The following is a 26,389-nucleotide window of genomic DNA, read 5'->3' on the forward strand; positions in this document are numbered from 1 at the left end:
CCTTGACAATGGAGGCGCGGAACATGGCCCACTCGGACTCAATGTCCCTCGCCTCCCCCGGTACATGGTCAAAGTTCTCCCGGAGGTGGGAATTGAACAGATGAGACAAAATTGGAACTTTTTTGGCAAGCCACATCAGACGCAAAAATGAAGCATACCAAGAAAAGAACACTGTCCCTACTGTGAAACATGGAGGAGGCTCGGTATGTTCTGGGGCTGCTTTGCTGCGTCTGGCACAGGGTGTCTTGAATCTGTGCAGGGTACAATGAAATCTCAAAACTATCAAGGCATTCTGGAGAGAAATGTGCTGCCTAGTGTCAGAAAGCTTGGTCTCAGTCGCAGGTCATGGGTCTTCCAACAGGATAATGACCCAAAACACACAGATAAAAACACCCAAGAATGGCTAAGAGCAAGACATTGGTCTATTCTGAAGTGGCCTTCTATGAGCCCTGATCTAAATCCTATAACATCTGTGGAAGGAGCTGACACATGCCGCCTGGAGAAGGCACCCTTCAAACCTGAGACAACTGGAGCAGTTTGCTCATGAGGAGTGGGCCTAAATACCTGTTGACAGGTGCAGAAGTCTTTTTGACAGTTACAGAAATCGTTTGATTGCAGTGATTGCCTCAAAAGGTTGTGCAACAAAATGAGATAAAGGTACCATCATTTTTGTCCAGGCCTGTTTCATTAGTTTGTTTTTTAAAAATGATTCTGTTGAACCACAATTCAAAAGCAATGTCTGATTTTCATTGGTTAATTTTCAGTACATTTTTTATTTATTATTACTTTTGTCAGTTATTTATTTGTAACTTACTTATTTGTAAGTTATTTCAGTGACCATTGTGGGTTTTTCTTTCATTAACAGATGCGTACCAACAATTTTGTCCACGTTTGTATATGTTATTTCATAGTCTTGATGTCTTCAGTGTTGTTCTACAATGTAGAAAATTATAATAAAAAAAACTCTTAATTACTTCTTGGCTGGTACTGTATTTCCCATTATAGTCCCTCCAACAGGTGTACTACAGGACTAGCACAGTGATTCTAGGTCTAGTATTAAGACTGACTCAGTGGTGTGGTATGATAACAACAGGTCTACTTCAGACAGCCATTAAAGATAGAAAGGAGGTATACTGAAGTGTTCAAATCATTTTCATCACAATCATCATACAATCCAATCACTAAACACAACATAATGAACATAACAGCATAAAAATATTTCACTATAACACTGAATGTTATTTATCTTTTGCTGACATCAAGTCATTTAACTGCTGCAGTGATGTACAGGTGTACTCAGGGATCCTGTGACATCACTCCATAGTATCTGCTAGATCAGAGGTGAAACAGACTGGAAACTTTGAACCAGAGAAGACAGCTTAACTCTGCTTTTTAATGTGCTGGCACATCATTTTTAAATAGAAAAATAAAAGAGTCGACCTTCTGACTTATTAGACAAGGAGTGTGAGAGGTACATCAGGCCTTTCTGCTGTTATGAAATTAGCATAGTTTGGTCTGTTTTTATTGATCCAAGTCTTGATGATTCAGTCTCAGAGGTGGATTTCAACTGGATGTCTCTGGGTCTTTGTCTTGGACTTTTTGCCCTCTATGACCTTGAGTTATCTCCCATGTTGAGGTGGCTCCTCTATCCTGAAACCACAAGAACAACATTTCAGCTCAAACCCCCTGCAAATGGTTACTGACATGCATATGGCCACTTTGTGTATTCAAAATGTAAAAATACCAGTTTAAAGTTTGGATGTGAGCCGATCCTGCGTACCTTTATCAGTATACCCAGTGGTGCCAGGTCATTTCTCAGGCTATCACAGGCTTTGAGGAGTGGGATTCTCTCTGGGTAAAGTCCAGGTTTCTTGGGAGTTCTGATGGTTGGATCATCCTGACAGGCAAGCGCAAATGCTCGAACTTCACTTCTGAAATTAGCCAGCTGCTCAACAACGGCCTCTAGACTCCGAGAACTACTATTCACATCAGCGTCCTGCCCCTGGCGACAGAAATGTCTAAGTCAATGTTTTTCTTTAAGGTACAGGTCTGCTGATATTCTATACTTTTTTACTTGTCAATAAATCTCATAAGCCTGATATAGCTCATTCGTATAACTTTGTTGTTGTCCAAAGTATTAAAAACACATAAATGAGTAACACTGTTGCACTGGGAGACATGTTTGATATTACTGTGAACACACTGTAGTTTATTTTGACTCAGTCTCACATACACTATACAGTTGCCATTACACCAAATGTGGATTAATCCACTACTGAAAATAGTTCATCACAAATGCACTATTTTCTCTGTCATGAATAATCTTTACTAAAAGCTATTGTGACAACTGTTTAACAAATTATTGAGCCTTTATTTCTAAAAAGAACCTATTATTTGAACATTTATCAGCAGTTCTCACTGAGATTAAGATCTCTTTCCAAAAAAGTCACGACTACATTCTGAAAAGAAATGTAGAATAAAGAATGAAACAAGAAAATACAGCCAGTCACACACATGCACATACAGACAGCCTTAGAAACAATCATCTCTAAAAAGGTATCTATATGTATAAATATATATGATATATATTTGAGTTATGAGTCCTGACCTTAGTGTGCTGCAGATCTATCCCAAACATGTCCAAGACATCCCTGATGTAGCCGGTCATCGCTCCAAACACTGCTGGACTTCGAGCCACTCCATCAGACTGAACAGAAATACAAAAAACTAAAAAAATGGTAATGGTAATGTCACATTGTCTTATCATTATCGCACTTTGCTCCCCAGCAACAAAATCTCAAACCTGCTTAGATTTCTGTCAGGTTTGCTGTGGAGGTGCAAAAGATTAACTGTAATGTCAGACACCATAACTCAGGGGCCAGGGCACAAGTGTGTTTGGGACACATACAAATATACATTCTTCTCACTGCTTTAATCTATGAACATGTGTCTTTTGGCAAGTAAACAGATTGCAGCGCCCAACTGGCGCATTGTTCTAGTTAATTTGAATTATTACTGTATACATTTGATCTTATATAATATACTACATAAAATCTATATATATCTGTATATTGACAATAGGTATGAAGCAGGAATTTCACCAAATTGTCCCAAATGTAACACTCATGTAGGTATTAGGCTGCATTGTTTGTGGGAATGCAAAAAACGTATTATGGAGGGCTAAATGTACAAACATGAGTACAGCAATAGGAAATGACCCTGACTCTTTTAAACAATATGAGGAAGTGGTTCAGTCTCTCTTAATGCTGGTGAGGAAAGCCATCATGGTGAAAATTACATGTACTCCTTCACCCTCATTGAAAATTTCAGAATCTATGAATATACAGTATTTTATTTTATTTTAGAAGTGCTAACTGCTAGACACGAGATGTGTCCTACTTCACTGTAAAGTTCAATACCAGTGTATGTGCACAAAAGTCTTCAAGTTTTCACGCTTTGAACAAAAATTGAATATTGGATCAGGACTGGCTCCAAACTAGTTGTGGTATTACAAATCCTGCTCATAACCCTGCTCCTAAGATCCGAGTGAGCACAGAGAAACTTTCCACTTTCAGCAGATGAATATGACAACAAACTCTGCAATTACATCATTCTGCACAGTGAGGCTCAATACATCCAACTGTAGGAACAAGCCAATCCTATATACAGCAGTGTTAGTCATCTATTGCAACCATTTATCGATATTATGGATTAGTTCAAACTATCTAAATCATTTAGGCATTACCTTTAGCTAACTGTTAGACCTTTATGCCCATTTGCTAACTAGTTCTGACACTCTATTGCAACATGCAGTGCTCAGGTGTTACAGCTCAAGCAGTATGTAGTTTTTAATTCCTAAACCAAATATATTCTCTCTACCATCTACCAGCAGTTCGACACAGATACTTACTTTTGAAACAGGCTGTAGCTGGCAGTTCCCATGATAAACCAGATTCATTACAGCACTGATGGCTCTTGGGGTGTCAAAGTCATCTGCCAGAGCTGTCACTACACTGGCTTTAGTCTCAGCCAACCTGAGGATGTAACATCACAACACATGTTCTCCTTATCATCAATAATAAATAAATCTTCAGAGATGTGACAGACAATGTGATTTTCCATAAAGGGACAACATTTGAGATATGATGAAAATTCAAGCAAACAAATACAAACCCCTTCTCAAAATGATGTTACTGGGTCTGTTCTAAATCATCTGATAACAGACGTCTGCTGTAGGACTCCAATCCCAGAATCAGTTGTTTTTTTACTATCACAAACTTCACACTCAGTTATCCATATATTGTAAACTGGGTCTAAACTATACATTTCACTTAACCATAGTGAAAGTGGAAAATAGCCGATTCTGACATTTTAAATGCATTAACAAAGCAATGGTCACTGAACATGAAATAAAAAAGACAACCACTATGAAACAAAAACAAAGAAAATATGATAAATAAAATAAAGCATCGATAAGATTATCAGTTGAACTACCTCTCCCAGAGAAAGGCTTCCTGTACAGATGAACACTGCAGCTGGCCCTTCATGTAGGCCTGAGCATCATGAAAGAAGGTGAAAATTGTTCCCAGAGAGGACCGAGCCTCCAACATGCTGCTGTCACTGTAGTCTATAGCTGTGGAGACACCAGAGGTCAACTTTCTCTAAACTCAGACAGATAAACTGACAGCAATAAATGTGACAAACAACATACAGAGTACATACTGTATATATAAAGATCATAATTATCATTGTTCCCCGGACATTGAGCTTCTGACAGTTAAATGTTGCCCCTTGTATCATCCAAGGGAGTTCTGTCATTATCATCACTGCTGTTTACATACCCCTGGTTGCAGACACCAAGGTGGCCTTAAACACCCTCTACAGCTCCTTTAATGTCCAGCAAAACACTCACCCTGGGGGAGTTTTCATTGTTGCTGGGGACTTTAACCAGGCGAACATAAAGAAAGTTCTCCCTCACTTCTACCAACATGTGGACTTTGCGAGGTGAGCCAACTTACTGGATCATGCCTATACTAAGATCAAAGATACATTCAAAGCAGTACGCCATCCCCACCTTGGATCATCTCACCCATCACAGTAATGTTAACACCAGCATACCGACCACTGCTGACCAGAACAAAGCCCTCTTTGAAACAGGTGAGGGTCTGGCCAGAGGGAGCCATGTCAGCATTACAGGACTGCTTTGACTGGTCTGTTTTCAGAGAGGCTGCCGCCAAAGATGAGATGACAGACATTGGTAAGTACGCTGAAGCTGTTTCAGGCTATATTCAAGAATGTATGGAGGATGTCCGCATCACCAAAACCATCACAGTATGGGCAAATCCGAAACCATGGATGACTACCAAAGTTCGAACCCTGCTTAAAAGCTTTTAAATCTGATGATGAAACTGCAAGAGCCAATCTGAATAAGGCCATCAGAGTGGCAAAAAGAGCACATGGACAAAAGATTCAGAGTCACTTTGAATTCCCTGTCAGTCTCGTAGTGTCTCTGTGATCTTGAATCTGTTACAGATTACAGGCTTGTGATGATAGCACTGACTTCCTAAACCGTCTGAATAATTATTTTGGATGGTTTGAGGCACTTAATAACACACCAGCAGTGAAAGCCACTCCACATCATGACAACCAGGTGCTACGTCTTGACCCAGCTGATGTCGGACCCTGAGGAAGATCAACCCACGGAAAGCTGAAGGTCCTGACATGATACCAAGGTGCGTGCTCAAGAGTTGCACAGACCAGCTGACTCATGTCCTAACAGACATATTTAACATCTCCCTAAGTCAAGCCGCTGTGCCATCATGCTTCAAAACCTCAGCCATTGTTCCCAAAAAAAAGCCACAGTTACTAGTCTAAACGACTATCAACCGGTAGCACTCACTCCCATAATAATGAAGTGCTTTAAAAGACTAGTTAAGGATCACATCACATCTGTCCTTCCTCCCTTACTTGACCCACTTTTGCCTACCGCCCAAACCGCTCCACTGAGGATTCTATATCCACTGCACTTCATCCGAGTTTGGTACACCTGGAGAAACACATATGTACGGATGTTGTTAGTCAATTTCAGCTTAGCATTCAAAACCATAATCCCCCAGTATCTGGTCAACAAACTGGGCCCACTTGGACTAAACACTCCACTGTGCAATTGGATGTTTGACTTTCTCTCAGGAAGGCCCCAATTTGTGCGAGGAGGAAACAAAACACACTGAGCACCGGATCTCCGCTGTGATGTGTCCTGAGCCCCCTACTGTTTACCCTGATGACCCAGGACTGTACTGGAGTACAAATCACATCATAAAGTATGTGCATGAAACAACAGTGGTGGTCTAATCCAGAACAACCAAGAAAATGAGGAGGTGAAGCTTTTTGCAGACTGGTGCAGAAACAAAAACCTTGCTGACTGAATGTCGAAAAAACCAAGGAGATGGTGATCGACTTCAAGAGGAAACAGCCAATGCATACCCTGATCTTCATCAAGGGAACTGCTGTAGAGACTGTACAGAACAGTAAGTTCCTGGGGGTGCTGAAAACCTGTCCTGGTCCCTGCACACCTCCTCTCTGGTGAATAAGGCTCACCAGCATCTACATTTCCTGTGGCGCATGGATGGACTGAGGGCTCACCTCAGTCCATCCAGGAGTACAGCAGTGAGGACAGCAGAGAGGACTATTGGGGTCACACTGCCACCTATAGAGGACATGGCCCAAAAGCGCATGCTGGCCAAAGCAACCAGCATCCTGAGAGACTCCAGTCACCCCTGTCATAGACTGTTCTCCCTCTTGCCTTCAGGCAGGATGTACAGCAGCCTGCATAGCAGCACTGTTAGGTTCAGTAACAGCTTCTACCCTGCTGCTATCAGACTGAAATGACATAATGACACACCACTGACTGTGCTTTGCTCTCTGTAATCAGGCAGTTGTTGTGAAAATGTGCTATATTATTTATTTATGTGCACGTTTTACATTCTCCACACTTCATACCTGTCCAGAAATTAATTATTAAAATTATTTATTAGTTATACATCTATTTCAATGTATTGTATGTGTTTTTGACAGAGCATTTCTTGTAATTTTGTTTCTTTGCATCTTGGATGCTATGGTGAATGACAAAAAAATGTAATCTTGAATCTTAATTGTGCCAATTACTTAATGTGTCATTCTTTAAATCATGAAGTGCAATATACTGTATAACTAAAGACATTCTTAAATAAAGGCTGTTCATTAATTTTCACACCTGATCTGTATTTTGTCAAAAGACAAAACATCCGGAATTCATTGGCAGAGTAAAACTGCAGAAAATCCTGACATGAGAAGAAAAAGACAAGAATGAATAACACAATAACATTATACACAAGTACTGAATCTTACAACACTTTACAACCCAACTTACGACTTTACCTTGATGGCAATAAAGTTCTTTAGAGATTTGGACATTTTCTCTGCATTGCCTTTGAGATGTAAATGCCCTAAAAACATAAAAGTCTATTAGATGAACATATTCAAAAACAATAAGTGTGGCAATCTTTAAAGTGGACAATACCTAATCTATGCTGCAGTGTTCAGAGTTTGGTTGTAAAAACGGACAATGATACATTTTGCAGTTAATGCAAACTGTGCTTTCATCCTGCACGCTTATACCTGAGTGCAAAAAGTAATTTGCCCACTGTTCACACTGATGATAAGCTTCACTCTGAGCAACTTCATTCTCATGGTGAGGAAAGGCCAGGTCAATGCCTCCAGAGTGGATATCCAACTGACTCCCAAACACAGAGCTGAAATCACCAAAGAATCAACACCATTATACACTGAGTCTGAAGAGCACACAAAATAATGTCTGTAAACTGCCAATCACAGGTACCAGGAGGCCCAACACATCTCATGTAGTAGTAATCTTAAATCTGGGTTAAATAAAACAAAAAATATTAATTTCACAGTAACAAAGTTGTTTTGTTTTTTATTGTTATTAATGTATTTTCAATCAAATAATGACCATGCATTTGATCATAATATGAACAAAAACACTGCATTCACATCACCTGTAAAATGACAACTAAGTAAAATTATAATCTGCCTAAAATAGTTTTAACAAAACCTGTCCATTCAACCTGTTCTTCATGAAGGTAGGATTTATTGCACAGCTATTGGATTAGACTGCAATAGCTTCAGTTTGGTGGTACTGATAAACTGGAAACTGTGTTTGCAATGCATCAACAGGGCTTTGAATAAGTAGCAGGTAGCTAATTTCAGTAAACTCAATAAAATGAACTGTGCTCAAAGCGTTTCATGTTTACTGTTTGGTCACACCACTTTTTTTCCAGCCTTCGCATTTAAATAAAGAAGAATTAGCTTTACTAAAAAATTGAGGAACACTAAATGAAGTGGACAGGTTGTTGTAAATCCAAACCTTGCGATGGTAGAGCATTCAATATGCCAGCCAGGTCTTCCTCTGCCCCAGGGGGAATCCCAGTATGGTTCCTGAGGTTTGGATTGCTTCCACAGAGCAAAGTCCCTCAAGTCTTTTTTATTCGAGCTGCCTGAAAATCCATGCACACAAACCATGTTTGTTATCATGGAGTAAAGATCACATATGGTTTACCTAATACAGAGCCATTGATTCAGGAGATCACAGTGTGTCTCATGAAGCCAAATTTCAAACGTTATAATAGCACTGTGTAGTGAAACTTGACAGCATTTTGATTGACATTATACAAAATGTAACAGGAGTAATGAATAAATCACCTCATTAATTTGTATATATGGCATAAAATATGAAGACAAGTCTTTCCCCATTAAGAGAGGAACTCAGCAAGCTGTCCTCCCTCTCTGTCACAATTTGCCATTATCATTAAAACCAACAAGTTCCCCAAATCTAAATCTGTAAATATACAGTGCATCCGGAAAGTATTCACACCACTTCACTTCCCCCATATTTTGTTATGTTACAGCCTTATTCCAAAATTGATTAAATTCCTTGTTTTTCTCATCAATCTTCACACAAGCCCCATAATGACAAAGCGAAAAAGGTTTTGTAGTAAATTCAAGTGATTGGACATGATTTGGAAAGGCACACACCTGTCTATATAAGGTCCGACTGTTGACAGTGTATGTCAGAGCAGAAACCAAGCCATGAAGTCAAAGGAATTGTCTGTAGACTTCCAAGACAGGACTGTATCGAGGCACAGATCTGGGGAAGGGTACAAAAACATTTCTGCACCATTGAAAGTCCTGAAGAGCACAGTGGTCTCCATCATTCGTAAATGGAAGAAGTTTGGAACCACCAGGACTCTTCCTAGAGCTGGCTGCCCAGCCAAACTGAGCAATCAGGGGAGAAGGGCTCCGGTCAGGTGGTGACTCTGACAGAGCTCCAGCGTTCCTCTGTGGAGATGGGAGAACCTTCCAGAAAGACAACCATCTCTGCAGCACTCCACCAATCAGGCCTTTACGGTAGAGTGGCCAGACGGAAGCCTCTATTCAGTAAAAGGCACATGACAGCCCGCTTGGAGTTTGCCAGATGGCACCTAAAGGACTCTCAGACCATGAGAAACAAGATTCTCTGGTCTGATGAAGCCAAGCGTCACGTCTGGAGGAAACCAGGCACCTTTCATCACCTGGCTAATAGCATCCCTACGGTGAAGCATGGTGGTGGCAGCATCATGCTGTGGGGCAGGAACTGGGAGACTAGTCAGGATCGAGGAAAAGATGAACGGAGCAAAGTACAGAGAGATCCTTGATGAAAACCTGCTCTAGAGCACTCAGGATCTCAGACTGGGTCAAAGGTTTACCTTCCAACAGGACAACGACCCTAAGCACACAGCCAAGACAACGAGGGAGAGGCTTCGGGACAAGTCTGTGAATGTCCTTAAGTGGCCCAGCCCGAGCCCAGACTTAAACCCGATTGAACATCTCTGGAAAGACCTGAAAATATCTGTGCAGCGGCACTCCCTATCTAACCTGACAGAGCCTGAAAGGATCTGTAGAGAAGCACGGGAGAAATACCCCAAATACAGGTGGGCCAAGCTTGTAGCTTAATGCCCAAGAAGACTTGAGGCTGTAAAAACTGCCAAGGGTGCCTCAACTAAGTACTGAGTAAAGGGAGTGAATACTTATGTACATACGATATTTCATTTTTTAAAATTTTTTTTATACATTTGCAAACATTTCGAAAAAACCTTTTTTGCTTTGTCATTACGGGGTATTGTGTGTAGATTGATGAGGAATGATTTGGAATAAGGCTGTAATATAACAAAATGTGGGGAAAGTGAAGGGGTGTGAATACTTTCCTGATGCACTGTACTGTGCAAAAGCCTTAGGCCACCATTAGATTTGTTGTTTTAGCAATGCTATAATGAGCATATATAATTATTTCTTAGTTCCCTTATACAACCAGAAAATACAGGAAATGTGTCGTGGACACAGCCTTGTGACTTATGGAAGAGGAGTTATTTAATTATGTACAGATAAAGAGAGATTAACCTGCACACACCCAAGTGAATATTATATACAAAGATAGGCAGAGCTACATAAATCAAAACACATACCGATGTCTCCTGTTATTTTCCACAACCCCAGCTTACTTGTCGCCTCATTCTCCCTTATCATAATCTGCTCCCAAACTGTCCTTGATCTCCTGCATTCTCACACCACATATCCTGCTCTTTAGCTGAATCTATACACATACACTCTTTCACAGAAAATGACCTTTGCAACTTGACCTCTACCATACCATATATACATAACTATAGGCTAAAGCAGGAAGTATTTAGTGTGATCTCCCCTTACACTTGGAACCTGGATCTCTTAAACCGAAATGGAATGGAACCCCAATTAATGTCATTGCTAACATTTGTATTTGTCCTACTATTTCATGGCAAAATGACTGCTGTGAAAAATTACAATTACAATCAATTACACCAGTTGTGAGCATTACATAAACATGTTGTTTAACTAATTGGAAGCTTGCTAATATGTATAAGACCGACTTTCAATCACATCATTCCATTCAAAATGCCAAAGATCAGAATTTGCAGACATAAAATCAGAATTTTGCATATATAGGCCACACTAACACAGTACTGTACATGTATATACATATGTATAAAAACACTTACCAGCTTCTACATGAGAATCCACAGCTCCTACAAACTTGCCATAACGATCTCCGATGGACTGAATGTCAAAATACACATCCCCTGCAACCAAAGAAGTACATAAATGTTGACAAGGGACAAAGTGTTGTTGTAGATAAACATTAGTCAGCACTTCCAACATATTCACCTTCCTGTGTGGCATATGCATGTCCATTTTTGATGATCCGCTCGATAAATGTGACAATATGATGCACATTCTCAGTGACTCTTAAATACACTGCAGGAGGAATCACCTCAAAAACAATGAAAAATAAGAATACATGTTTATAGATACACACACTTCGCAGTAGCATCAGTCAGTTTATTGAATTGTTGCAAAAAGAGGCTGAACTGAGGGGATACGTAAAGGGTCAGTATGAGTTAAATAAGGAGCGTTTTAGACTGTAAACCATGTAAAGATATATCAGATTATAAATATAGACATGGAAATGTGCAGAGTATGTCCACTTTAAACTGAAACAGTGTTTGGTAGAAAAAAAGTTTAGATTTCTCAAAGTAAGGTGTCCAAAAAATAATATTATCACTATTATCACTATCACAGTGAATCGTCATTTACTCATTCTCAATTGTTGTGTATAAATTCAAGTAACTTCACTCTACTCAGCAGGTATTACTATTGGTAATAACAACACAGAGGGATCTTTGAGCCACCATACATGTATTAAAGGTAACCATGGTAAATTTTGTGAAACCTGTGGCATAACGTTACTTTCTGTTTAATTTTTCTGCATGCTGTGACCTTAACAGCAATGTCCATCTTGGATCCAAATGGGAAGTTTAATCTGGATTTCTGTACCCATGTAAGCTTACAGTAAATCAACTATGATAATTTGATGAAGAAATACATTACCCATGATGACATCACACACCTTTAATGACAGCATATCCTTCTTGAATTCATCCTCATATAATCTTGCTATGATTGTGGGGGACACATTTTCCTACAAAACAAGAGAGGCGCATCTGAATGAAGAAACTGATAACAACGCTAATAAATGGAACTATCACAACATTTCACCTTACCTCCAAACTTCTTTTAATAATTTTGTCATCGATGTCAGTGATGACCATAGCATGGATGACAGTGATTCCGAATAGTCTAGACAAAACCCTCTGCAGGACATCGAACCTAACGTATGAACTGATGCAGAAAGCAGACCTGTCAGCTCAGCCTCATTGAACAGGCTTCGGCTTATACAGAGCATGATCAGTGTTTATATCATTACCATGCATGACCCAGGTGTGCATGGTCGTAAACGGTAGGTCCACAGCTGTACCTGAGACACGTAACACACACCTGTGTTAGGTTATTATGCAATTATGAAAACTATTTATTAACCATTTAACTATCATTATTCCATACCAGGTAGCTACTCCCTCTCTTGCCAGAATGAGGGGTTCTTTCTGTTTAGTCAGGCTGTTAAAAGTCTTTAAACCAGTGTCAAACCCTCTGGGTCGCGTCCATTTCTTCGCAGATACACCGCTGCAAGATCCATTAGACCTGGATGTGACAGTGTTGAGGAGCTTTGCTTTCCATATCCGCGACCTTACCATGTTCCCCCACATCGTGATACCTCGCAGCACTAGCTGAACCTAGCTACTCAACAGCAAACAGTCTGCAATGTGACGCTGAAGTTAGTTTCCGATTCGGAGTTAAGGGGAAAGTTGAGGGAAACGGTGGAGTTTTTTTAAAAACCACTTTCATTTATGAATGTTAGACATCGTAGTATAAGCCTCAATGCTGTTTAATCCCGCTTTCATATTTGTGAAACCTTTGTTTTACTTATGAAAACACAAAAAAGGGCGATTTCACTGATATCTTTCAATCCAGACGACATACACCACTGTACTTAGACTCATCAAATTTGCACTGGCTCAATTATTAGGGCCCAAACGATGAAGCACCTGTATTTCGTCAAAGCAATCGCCGTTTTCGCAACCTTAACGTGTTCGAAGAGTCACGAAACTTTGCACACGCGTCAGTTGGGTTCTGACGAAAAATGTCATATATTATGGGTCGTGCAAAAAGATGGAGTAAAATGGCTCAACAGCGCCCCCTAGAAAATTAAGAAAATTGAGCCCCTCGATACAGATTATTCTAGAAGAATGAGATTCGGTATTCATATATATCATGACCAGACACAAAAATAAGTCTCTTGGAACCAACATGAAGTCAGCCATTTTGGTCCAAAGATGCGACTTAGCCATTTCCAGCCTGCATACTTTAATGAACTCCAAGAGATTTGACCGCAGCGACTTCAAATTCAGTCAGTATCATCTATAGATGTAATGATAATACATAATAATGATAATAATATTATCATTATTATTGATGTTATTATTAAGATTTGACAGCTATAGTGTTTTGTTTTGTTTTATTTTAACATGGTCTAATTTATGCTCTGCATGGAGAAATTTATGTGAAATCGCCTTTCAGTTTACATTAGCTACATGGTTTCACAAATCTGAAAAGGGTTTAAACAGCCTTAAGGTTTTTTCTGTGTTGTCTTACACTTTATCATAAGCCTTACGTGGTGAAAAAACGGAGAATAAGCCGGTAAATATTATTTGTTTCCCTTAACTATTAATCGGAAACTAACTTCAGCGTCGTGCAATAAACCTCCTTTAATCATCACCGCACTTATCGCGAGAGTCTGAAACCGGAAAGTGCTCCGACGTATCATGTGATCTGCTCCTTCTGGCACCCTGTTTGCCAGAGCTTCTGTGTCAAAATAATAATAAGTTAGACAGGACGGTTGCAGGAGGGAGCGTTTGACCCGGCAACAACTCTACAAGATGCAGAACGTCATAAACACAGTGAAAGGCACGGCTCTCGGAGTGGCTGAGTTTCTCACTCCGGTGCTGAAGGTAAACTTGCTTCGCTTGAGCTAGCTTGTTGATGAGAGGTGGCTAGTATGAGAAACCATAAAACACATGAACAGATGATCAATGCTATGCAATAGCTAACGGGAATATGTTATCTAAAGTTTAAATGAGATAGAAGATAATACTAATGATACTCCTCATGAATAAACATTTGTACATTTCTTGGAAATGCGCAGTAGCTACCACTTCCCTGCACAAGTGGAGGTTAATACTAGACTATAAAGTCCAGATATTTATCTAAGTTTTATTTTTGATGCCTTAATCACAGGAATCTAAATTCAAAGAGACTGGAGTCATCACACCAGAGGAGGTAAGGACATTAGGTGTTAAAAATCATTTCATAAACGCTGGACGACGCATAATTACTCTTAATCATTTAACCCATCTTCCTCTCTGTTTGCATTTTAGTTTGTAGCAGCTGGAGATCACCTGGTTCACCACTGCCCCACGTGGAAGTGGTAAGTGTCTAATTTGAGCTTAATCACAAATATTTGTATTTATTTATGTGAAAATCCTTTTGTATGTGTGTAATGTGATTATTATCGTCACATGAAAAGGGATCAGATCAACTTTCAAATGGACCACTATCAGGAATACATTTTGTATTGTTTTTTTTTTTTTTAAATTTTTACTAAATATATATGGTATGATGTCTACTTTTTGTAATGAAGGCTGGGAAAAGAAATTCTATCACAATTAAATTGTTGATTTTGGATCTTAAGTCAACATATGTCAGCATGGTTACTGCTGATAGTAGTAATGTTAGTGCTGAGGTCACTGCTGTGCTGGAAGTCATTTTAGTGTTGTGGTTACTGTTGAAACAATGTCAACCTGTTCGATAACATTACTTAAGCCATTAATAATGATTCAGAGGAAGATGATGAAAAGGCTCTACAGTAATACTTAGCCATGTGTGGGGTATGAGCACACTTTAAAAGTCTCACTTCCTTGTACTTTTTGTGGAATTTCACATAATAGCGGAATAATCCACTTGAAGAAACCCAACTTGCCTAACAGGAAACATCACACACACCACACCATTTAGTGTCATGTAACTTTTGTCACATAACAAATATTTTCAAAAGATAATTGTGTTTTTTGTAGTATTGTTTTGCCATTGTAATTGGAACATTTTAATGGTACACAGCCCTGTTTGTGTGAGATTGATTCAATCCTCTGCAACTCAAAGAAATGTTGTGCTGTCTGTTAAATTAATGCAAAGCTTTTGGTCCTCTGGCACCTAAGTAGGATAAAGCACATTACATTTTTGAAAATAAAAATTCAAGCAAACCTAAAACACTGTTTTTTAAAAACCAAATATTGAATATTTTTGGCAATACACATTGAAGAGAAGTTTGAAGTCATTTTTCATAGTAACTGTATAATGAGCACAAAACATGACCTGATATGAGATTAGTGCACAAGTTATATTTGTTATTCCATCTCTCTTTAGGGCCTCTGGGGAAGAAGTTAAGGTGAAGCCATATTTGCCTCAGGATAAACAGTTTCTCCTGACACGCAATGGTAAGAGGTGGCTTCAAAGTGTGGATAGTTTTTCATTTTATTCCTCTTTTTATTGAATTTTGATAATATATCTCTTAGTTCGTCACCTGTTTCTTATTCCTGTTGTTTTTTTTACTTTCCATTTACTATTTGTAAGAATAAACAACTCTTTCTCTCTGGTTAGACATCCCAAAAGTTCAGAGCTTGTAACATTGCCATAGGCTAATCCAGCAAATCAAATATTGACAAGGTATTTTAATTAATTGATGCAGAAGTCGAAAAACTAAACAAATCAGTAAAATAATTTGATTTTTAATGAAATATTGTCTACAGTGACTGAATACTGTACTCTCAGGGAGGGTATTAAAGGTAGAGCTCTTGGTATAAAAGGTATAGAACAATCTCTGATGATAGACAGAAGTCTATAAGAACAAGGCATACATTGTTTATCACCCAAACCTACTGTCTTCATAACATACAGACTACTGACAATGGAGGGCTAAACAATATTTAGTAAGCAGGATGTAACCTCTTCTTGCTCTGCATCTGCTTCTCACCTGGCACCACATTTAAATTTAAAGAGTACGGTCTAGACCTGCTCTTTATGTAAAATGCCTTGAGATGACTTCTGTTGAGATTTGGTGCTATATAAATAAAAATCAATTGATTCATTGATTGCTTGATTGATTGATATTTATCAAGCTTATTTGAATAGGGAGTCACTCCAACTGGATGCATTTGTGGTGTTACTTTTAGAACTTATTTAGGCCAAGTTCACATTTTCCAAGACTGTGACCTTAGATAAAAACACAAGTTAACAGGTGGTTAGGGGAAATGGAAATCAGACAATGGAAGAGTAGACCACAGCGCACTTTTTGCAACATGTGACTGTTAAATGCAAGATGGTGCAATATTATGGGAATTGTAAGAATTTAGTTGAATGGGACTGACTTCACACACCTCAGTCAAATTAGGCCACCTACTGTTTAACCTAAATGTGTGAAACAGCGATGTCACACTTTCCTCCTGGAGTACTCCACCTTACTGGAAGTAAGAGTTGGTCACTTCATAAATGGGTCATAAGTCCTACTGTGAGATAAGAGTATTTTTGGTCCCAAATGAACTTCAGTGCAATTCATCGGGCTGATTCTATGTGTGTTGATAAATACAGGCCTTGGTCTACTTTGTGTTCAGTTCCAGTGTGTTTTCTCAGTCCTAGTGAAGTTTCCTCAACACTTAAAATTGGAGCAGGGACTTTTGCCTCCCCCTTCTGGCAGTGAGGATAAGAACCCTGTAGACTATTTTACTCTCTTACATTATAGGGTCCATGATAGCCTACACTGTCGCTACTGTTGCAGCTGTAAAACGGTGGATAAAGTTTTGAGTGTCACACAACCCCTGCAAAAAGACGCGTTTCACGATCAGAATTTGATCGTTTTGGTCCGATAACATTTGGAAAGTCCTAAAAGAGCAGCAAAATTAAATTATTTTATCCCGATTCAAGTTAGCAGAGGGTTAACTGGAAGTTAGCCAATTGGCCAGTGGGAGTCTTTTGTGTTTCACACTTCCCATAGGTCATGTGCAGTATGGATTCATCTAGCTAGTGTGGTAATGTCAAACAATGTCAAACCTTATACCAGATTTAAAAACTTAAAAATGCAGAGAGGTTCATCTGCTGGTTTAATCAGTTTTGTGAACTTGTTTGACAAGGGCTTGAATGGAATGGGTGTTCATCTTTATGTGAAAGATGCTGCAACAAAATCTGATGGCTGATATGCAGACCCGATGGAAAAACATCCATGGCTTAAGACTGATTAAGATAGAAAATAAATTACTGTTTCCCATGCTCTCTGTCTTTTGCATACCAATAAACAATTTGGCATTGACCAAAAACATTTTGATTTTGATCAGCAGTGAATGAGATCTGTACCCTGTATGTACTCTGTTTTGTTAATCCCAACTTTGTGTGTGTGTTGACTTGGTGTTTGTGGTCTTGCAGTTCCCTGCTACAAGCGCTGTAAACAGATGGAGTATTCAGATGAGCTGGAAGCCATCATAGAGGAGGATGATGGAGACGGGGGCTGGGTGGACACTTACCACAACTCAGGTTCTACAATATCTCCTAAAATACAGTACATAACGTACATTTTGAGCATGCCTACAACTAGTTTTCCACTATTAAGGATAGGACCCCATGTGGCTTGAATTTAATTAGGTGGGGTAGTAGATATTACACCTATACAAATGAATTGAATACAATTCAAAGCAATCCTTTAAAATATTGATGTAAAACGTGTATTGCTTTTAAAAGGAAATCATTTATATATCATTTACAATCATATATATACATATATATATATATATATATATATATATACAAACACACACACACATAGTAAGTATAAGTAAAATGTATGGAGAATGACAATTGTAGTAACTATATTTGTATCAGTCAAGGTGCAGTATTTTGAGTCTGATAAATTGATTGATTTTGACTAATGTTTTCCAGCAGGTGTGTCAGGAATCACAGATGCTGTACGAGAAATTTCACTGGATAACAATAAGGTAATCTTGCTGCATTTGTATTTTATATTCATTAAATAGAATATGTAATCCAAAACCTGTAAAAAATGTAAATGGTAGCTAATATAGGTCAGTTCGAAATATATTTGTCTATATGTGCTTGGATATCCTAATTATCAGCTAACAAACTTACTGCTGTTGCTAAAGGGTCAGTTCACCTAAAAATTACACATTTTTCCTCTAGTATGTAGCCATGCAGACAATTTTAGGTTTATGTTGCCCAGGTTTGAGGCACATCTCGGAATATGAAACTCAGCCTGGTTGGATGCAGGTCTTAATCCTACAGTAACTGAACCTGTGTTCATTGTTTAATGGGTTTTCATCTCAGGCCTCAGGTTCATTAAATGGACTTAAAGGTGCTTTATATACCATCATAAGAAGTTGTCGTGTGACCACCATGTTTCAGAAACGGTCATTTGATTCCTCTAGGACAAGAATATGAATGCTACATCTGCAGCACGTTGTGATGATGATGATGATGACGATGAAGATGGAGAAGCAGCAGATATGGAAGGTACTCATATCCTGACAAGAACATCTTGTTACACCTTTACCAGGAGTGAAAACAGTCATTTTGTGCCATGTAAGTCAGAACCACAGCAGCTTTCAAGATACCCATACTGAAATTTAACTCATATTGTCCTTTCAGAATATGAAGAAAGTGGTCTATTGGAAACAGATGAGGTAAATGGCTTAGAGCAATACAACATATCACTTGTTGTGTGATGTGATGCTAGAGGAACCAACATCTTACACTTGGTGTTTTTGTCCTCTTAAGGCAACCCTGGACACCAGCAAAATGGTAGAAATGAAAGCCAAAGCAGAGCCTGGGAGTGAAGATGCCATCCTACAGACTAGAACATATGACCTGTACATTACATATGATAAATACTACCAGACACCTCGACTTTGGCTGTTTGGATACGATGAGGTATGTACTTGAGTGCAACAGAACTTAGGAAGTTAATGCTGTTTTTAAAAATATAAAGAAACAAGCCTTAAAATTAATTGATATGGAGGCAGTTGTTTCCAGTCTCTGTAAGAGATGGGAGAGAATTAATAATGAAGGAAGCTAATGGTATGGAATTATTTATTATAGCTTAAGAGTCCAATCCAAACTCATAGACGTATAGTGATTGTACTATCAGTTTATTAAGTTGTTATGGTGACTCCCAGGACAGACAACCATTGACTGTAGAACAGATGTATGAGGACATCAGCCAGGATCACGTGAAGAAGACGGTCACCATTGAGAATCATCCGCACCTTCCTCCACCTGCCATGTGCTCTGTCCACCCCTGCAGGTGAGAAAGGCAATAAGGGGAATAAGACATATGCAGGTGGGGTTAGATAGCACATCTTGCCACTATTTTTGGGACTGAGTCAACTCACGTCAATTTTATTTACATAGCCCACACTCATAAAAAAACACATGTAAGATCTTAGGAATTCCAGCACATACTAGGGATGTCTAGATCATTTTCATATATCAGTTTAATTGTATATGATTACAAATCTGTGAGCAAGTTTTTCACATTGTGGCTTCCTCAGGTTAACTGATCATATGATCACCAACTGGTGTGTTCTTCATGGCTCTTGATTGCCAATGGTCAGTGGCAGATGACATGAAAGAAACAGTTACATTTCTCAATACATAATACATATCATATCACCTATCATATACAATATAGAATTGGTGTTTTACAAAGTAGTTAAGCTTACACCAATATAACCAAAAACAGGAAAAATTATGTTTATGTTTGAAAACACATAAGATGACAACATAAAATCTAAAAAAAAAACTAGGACACTGTTGACGTCCTTCCTTATCAGAGGGATGTGTGGATTTTTTAGAAATAATAACTATTATGCTTCAGTACCAAGTATAATACTGTATTGAGAAATTGGCTGTATTCCACAATAACCATGTCTTGTCTGCAGGACTGGACACATGTTTGAAATCAGTATCATAATATGAATGACATTTTCCGACCTTTCCAATTGAATTTTTTGTTCATCCCTACTTACCTGTGTCTCTATATCTTTACTGCTGTATCTTTAATTTCATGACTCTACATTAATCAATGTGTTACATGCAGAAATACATGAGTGAATGACACTTTGATGTGAACCTCCATCTGGTTAAATGTTTCTCTTTCAGACATGCTGAAGTGATGAAAAAGATCATTGAGACAGTGGCAGAAGGAGGAGGAGAGCTTGGAGTGCATATGTATCCTTTCATGTTAATAACATATTACATGTCTTGATTCTTTAAAGGAGAAATGTCATGCTTTTTGTGATTTTTGTTGTTGTTGTGTGGTTGTTATTTTTATACTGTTAGATGTTGGATGTTAAACACGGTCAAAGTTCTAACACTTGAGGTAATGTAGCGCTTAAGGAGACAGGAGCTAAAATGGCCGGTTTCAGACAGAGGCTGATGTCTGACAAGCATGTCTAAAGGAGTAAAAGTGCAATACTTTTCTTCCAAAGCTCCCAGGATATGCGCTGCTAGACGCGCCCAATTAACCACACGTTCTTTGTTGTTTTTGAGGTTGTTTATTCCTGATCGTGACGGACAATTGTGTCATTGCTTTCTTACCGGAGTGGATGAGAAACAGGCCAGTGCGTTACCTGCCGATTGATTCTGTTGTAGATTTAGTGGCTGCTTTGCTGCGGTCTTTGCTGCGGTCTAAAAACAGTGTGACTGCATACCTGGGAACCCAGTTCACTGACTGGTCACAGCTGATATTCACTGACTGGGCACAGCTGATATTCATTAGCAGGCTCTCAGGCTCGTTCAATTGTGGGGTGGAGTTTGTTTTACGCACAGTCCTGTCCTCAACCACTCGGCATAGACTAATTAATTGATTTAAATAATGTGTAAATCAACAAACAACTCAAAATTGATAAACCAATGCAAAATATCCAATAAATCACAAAATCAACTATTTGGCTTCAACAAGGAGTATACGGCCACGTTATGGCAGCCTCAGAACGTTGTTACATTTACAGAGCCTTACTAGCTTGTTGTACTACATATCGCAACATCTTATTCACAATGTGCAATGTAGTAAGCAGTCATTCAAAAACAAATTAACAAGCCCAAACTCTTCTGGATCAAGAACATGTCACCCAGGGCAGCAGTGTAGTCATTAACAGAGGTCTATGCCACAGAGGAACAAGATATATCTGGCTTTGATTACACACACTATAAATGTTATCAGATCAGTTCATCGTTGATTTGGATCTGCACATGACATTTGTTGACAATTACAAAAATATAGAAAATCTTCAGCCTTGTCCTCTAACTGTCATGTTAACAATAAACCTGGTATGGGATTAGACAAACCTGATTTCCTCAGCTAGATTTCTCCTGGAGAAGGCTTATTTCTATTCCATTTATACAGGTATCAAGATTCCATTCAGCTCTTTACAAGTACTTGTGCATGACAATGCATAGCAGCAGCACAAAAGGAGAGGTAACACAGAGATGAGAGCAGATATTAGAGATCCTTGTTTTTAAAACCATTTCATACAAAGTCTGACTGACACTACTTAAGTCTAAATAAGTCTGTTTCCATGTTTGATATGAATATTCCTAATCCCCAGGAGATAATTATAATTATTATGATGATGATGATGATTGATGATGATGATGACGACGACGATAATAACAATAAACTTTACTTATTGAGCATAGGTCATCATTTCCATTCCATTTAATGTACTAAACATTGTCATACTACCCGAGATGAACCTTTCCTGTTTAAGACACTCACAAGGTAAATTTGGCATATTTGAATATTTTAGAGTACCATAACATTTGCAGGAACATTCAACCTCATAAAGGAGTACATGCCTGAGAATTTAATGAGCCCTTGTTGTGTCCTACCCAATATGGTATGGCTCTAAGAACAGCATTTTATTGTTTGTTGATGCAGTGTTTCCCACATAATTCTGAGAGACTATGGTGGTTGGACCTCAGTCTGATGGAGGTTATAGGTTTAAAGAAAATTGTGCTTTAGTAATTTAACTACTGGTTGTATAGGTATGAATGGTGATGACACAGCAAAAAGGTCACATCCATAAAGCATGGGAAGGAAATTTTACCAGTTCATAAATGTTCCAGACTAAAACTGAAACAAAGAAAGTAAAAGTGATTATCCAAGTTCAACTAGTTAATTACTAAGGTACATGTAAAATACTGTTAGCAATCAAACAAGCAAGTAATCTACCTAATAGCTAGTCAACTATACATCATTTCATTCATTTTTTATTTATTTACTCATTACAATTTGGAATAAAAATTAACACTGTAATTTCATCCGTAATAAAGAGGAGACAACAATCATAATGTTAGCCTGTCTTTCGCGCAGGCATAGCCTACATGTCAATTTATCTGTATTTTCCTCTAGGGCAAAGATTTTTAACACACTCTAGAATATTTGCTTTCAGGAGTATTACTACAATTTGGTTCAAAATTAACACAAGAAGAAGAGGCGAAGGGCGTGGGGCAGAGTAGCAGCAGAGAATTTCTAGGGCTATGGTGAAAGGTGACATGATTTGCTGAAGCAACTGGTCAAAACAACGTGGCATCAGAAATTAGACTATGGCGGGCTGCCACATTCTATATAATTAATTGGAAACGCTGGTTGAAAGCGACACTTAAAGCAGCTTTCTCTAATGTGGTGATGTGAAACTGAATATATGGTGAAGGTGTTGTTACATCAGGAGGTGAAGGAAGAAAGAGAGATGAAAAAATTAAATCTTTTAGAAATAAATGTCAACCAAACACACACCTTTGACCCATTATACCACTCTCCTGCAGTTTCATATGATGGGTAGGGTTAGCTATTTGGCCCAAATCACATTTGATTGGATAAATTAACATATAGGCCCATGAGTTGTGATCAGATGGGAAAAATGTCCTTTTTTGCAATTAGAACTTGTAAAATATTTTTCATGTTTCTCTTTTTTATCATACTTAGTAGTTTGCTCCCAAAAAATCTCATTACTTGTATTCTAGTCATCATTTTAGCATAAGTAAGTATGATTATTATATCTGCCTTCATGCATTGAGCAACACCATAACGCTCTTCATGTCTGCTGTGTTACTGTATTTATATGTTCTGCTTCAGATTTGTAATTTCCTGCCAATATTTAGTGTTTTCCTTAACTGAGGCATTCAGGTATCTTCTGATTTTCCTCAAGTTTGTCCAGGCTGTCATTCCCACAATAGAATACGACTACACAAGACACTTCACCATGTAGTTTCATTTGTGTAAATCTGCCTCTGCTAATACAACATGTGTACATGGGTAAGATCTGTTCTCCCTCTACGCTGGTCTGAATACAACCAGTTTGTGGAATGTTTGTGTTACTCTGAGACTCTTTGCATGACTGCAGGACACTGAGAATGTTTGAGGTATGTGACAAAACTGTCTGTAAAGGAACAGTCTGACTTATTTGGAAACAGGTTTGTTTTTCATGAACTCAGAGTTGAGATCTTACTTTGTGTGCATCCCGTACAAAGTTGAATGTGTTTAACTGACTGCTAAGATCTAAAAGAAATACATAACCTGTGGAAAATAGAAAAGTAAGAACACATTTTTAACTAGTTAGCTAGGTAACAAAAACAACATCAACAATTTGATGGACAAAGCAACATTTAGCAGTCTCATAATACTTCAAGTCTTTTTGCCAAGCTAAGTTAACCAGATTAATGAATGGGGGGTACCCATCTTTTCATCTGACATCCGCTTCAAACAAGACCTACATTCCAAATGTTGGACTGTACCTCTACATTTTCTCTACAAGTTTAATATGTCGACAAACTCATAAAGTTCTTGATGCAGTTATAAAAATACCCCATTCCACACTGCTTCACTGCTTCAAATGTAAGAAAATTAATTAAATCTGGTTGTGCAAAGTTTTATCCCTTTGACTTTTTAAGAGCTATGTTGGTTTTTAAAAGAAGTTCCTGTTCAATAAATGCACAGACTGAAAACATTTTTAGTATCAGTGACACAGAACTTGAAGCTGCATTAATAGATTTTTTCTGAGCACTGGGGATCAGTGGAACAAGCTGTACATACTACACTGCTGTATTCTGATCTTGTAAACTTGTCAAGGCTAACATGTTAAAAAAAAGTTGATTTTTCACATCAAGCGGCACAGAGCAACATTATTGGTCATGTTAAGTTGTTTCTGTCCATACTCCCTCTCTTCTCCACTTATTCATGGCTCTTTACCACCATTATGTTTACGCTAACTTGTTTCTTTTTTGACAGTTTTTACAGTAAGTTTAGAGATTTTTCACTAAAATACAGTTGAGAGTGCTGAGGCTGAACAAAAACAGTTCAACTGTGGGCTGTAAAACCAAAACAATAGGCTAAAATAAGCTAAAAAGTTTATTAGGAATTGCAAAATAACAAAAAGTCTTGATTAGTAAGCCAATCAGTGACTTAATTGCCTGGCATACAGTCTTTAACAGTGACATCATGCTGCACAAGAAGGTGTACAAACTGTACACATGTACTGTATGTAAAATGGTCTGTACATTCACTGGAGAATATGCCCAGTGTCAGCTATTCATGCACATCAGTTTCTTGTGCAATTATAAGTAACATTCAGAGGAAAATATTTCAGTACTGTGGATGTAGACATCTGCTAGTTGACCATTGAGGTTTTCTTACTAACATCACCTTCCTTTTTTCTTGTAATTAAGAAAAGATATGTTATATTTGTAATTTGGAGTCTCATCAGCAGCCTGAATACTGTACCTGACAACAGCATTGATATGCTTCACTCGGTGATACTTTCTGGTTCCATGCAAATGCACATTGCAAGAGTCATGGCTAAGCCTCATCACTGTAATCAGCTCTTTATACCAGTTTGTCTTAATACTTCTTCTCTGAATGTGTTGATGGTCAGGTCTATTCATTCACCCATGGTCCCTGTGGTTGGATAATTAGTTTTTTGGGTTTTGATTCAGTTTTGGACTCTTGAAGTACATCATGCTCTTTCTTTACTTCTTTGTCAGTTTCGCTTCTTTCAGTGACATGTTTTCACTAACTATAATGTGTAAGGACTTTTCAAAACAAAATGCTTTGTCACAGTCCTCTCAGTGTACTTCAAGAAGTCCTTCAATGAATTTATGGGCTCTTTTTGTTTATGAGATTGTGGATTATAAACTATATTCGGCCCCATCATAGTGATAACTAAATATAGTAATGGCTTCAGTAATCTCCACTCTTCTTTCTGTGTTGTCTGTTTGTTGGACAAAATTCTCTCTGTGCTGCCTGTTGGTCAGTCTCCTGATGTAAGTTGCTTAGTGGTAACACAGTTACCAGTGATGTACATTGTACATCAATAAAGTTCCGAAATATTGCAAACAGATTTCTACTTGTCTCTTATTTTAGAGAGAGAGAGAGAGAGAGAGAGAGAGAGAGAGAGAGAGAGAGAGAGAGAGAGAGAGAGGAGAGAGAGAGAGAGAGAGAGAGAGAGAGAGAGAGAGAGATGAGAGAGAGAGAGAGAGAGAGAGAGAGAGAGAGAGAGAGAGAGAGAGAGAGAGAGAGAACCTGAGAACCTGTTTTGGTTTAACAGTGAATGGTGCTGAAATTAAGTCTAATAACTTACCAGAGATTTTAGTGTGTGAATTCTAACAGTGTTTTAATATCTCAAGTTTAGACAGTGAAATACTTCATCAACAAATTCAAATATGTGAAGGTTTAAAAGAAATGGTGTGATGATACAATTTTTTCTAACGCAAGATAGGTACATTCAATAAATGAAGCAGGCCACTGTTTGTTGTGTGGATAACCAATGAAGTCTCTAGTATGAAAAGTGCAACACAGAATACTGTAGTATATTCATAACATTTTAGCCACATTTGTATAAAATAAGCTGTCAATCCTCACTTAAAATTAAAATATCAACGCAGCGCATGAACACATTCCCCACTTCCGACTTACCCTACAAATTAAAACCACATCTACACTGTGTAAATGCTTTAGCAGAAGAAACAAATTCACTCATTCAGGCCCTCAGCTAAGAAACAACTCAATACAAAAGCTAGATAACAGCAACAAAGTCATTATACCGTAACGAAAACTAAAAAATCACCCTACTAAAAAATCACAATCCTAAACAATATTAAAAACCAGTTTTATTCTTCTCCCATGACAAATCTTAAAATAACTGAGTGAATTGCTGATCGTCCCCTCTGCCAACCCTGCAGGTCCACATCACAT

At 38.3% G+C, this 26,389-nt stretch overlaps 2 protein-coding genes across 3 annotated transcripts; one reads left to right on the plus strand and one right to left on the minus strand.

The window, feature by feature from the left end:
* Positions 1-1,463: 1,463 nt before the first annotated feature.
* Positions 1,464-12,738, minus strand: cars2 (cysteinyl-tRNA synthetase 2, mitochondrial). Its single transcript, XM_062414599.1, has 15 exons — positions 12,529-12,738; positions 12,392-12,442; positions 12,189-12,306; positions 12,035-12,106; positions 11,293-11,398; positions 11,127-11,207; positions 8,423-8,552; positions 7,657-7,790; positions 7,417-7,484; positions 7,253-7,319; positions 4,495-4,633; positions 3,911-4,034; positions 2,609-2,707; positions 1,781-2,002; positions 1,464-1,650 (listed from the first exon to the last, which is right to left on the minus strand). The coding sequence occupies exons 1-15, from the start codon at positions 12,729-12,731 to the stop codon at positions 1,564-1,566; spliced, it is 1,701 nt and encodes a 566-aa protein (XP_062270583.1). The 5' UTR covers positions 12,732-12,738; the 3' UTR covers positions 1,464-1,563.
* Positions 12,739-13,816: 1,078 nt separating this feature from the next.
* Positions 13,817-25,525, plus strand: atg3 (autophagy related 3). 2 transcript variants are annotated; one of them, XM_062414601.1, is made up of 12 exons: positions 13,817-14,033; positions 14,320-14,361; positions 14,460-14,509; positions 15,505-15,575; positions 17,554-17,661; positions 18,064-18,119; positions 18,567-18,651; positions 18,787-18,821; positions 18,916-19,068; positions 19,314-19,441; positions 20,299-20,367; positions 23,327-25,525. In XM_062414601.1, the coding sequence occupies exons 1-12, from the start codon at positions 13,962-13,964 to the stop codon at positions 23,406-23,408; spliced, it is 951 nt and encodes a 316-aa protein (XP_062270585.1). In that variant the 5' UTR covers positions 13,817-13,961; the 3' UTR covers positions 23,409-25,525. The 2 variants fall into 2 exon arrangements, with proteins under 2 accessions (XP_062270585.1, XP_062270586.1); XM_062414602.1 differs by having other exon boundaries at positions 18,067-18,119.
* Positions 25,526-26,389: the final 864 nt, after the last annotated feature.

The sequence above is a fragment of the Scomber scombrus genome, chromosome 24 (genome assembly GCF_963691925.1).
Source record: "Scomber scombrus chromosome 24, fScoSco1.1, whole genome shotgun sequence".
NCBI classification, from domain to species: domain Eukaryota; kingdom Metazoa; phylum Chordata; class Actinopteri; order Scombriformes; family Scombridae; genus Scomber; species Scomber scombrus.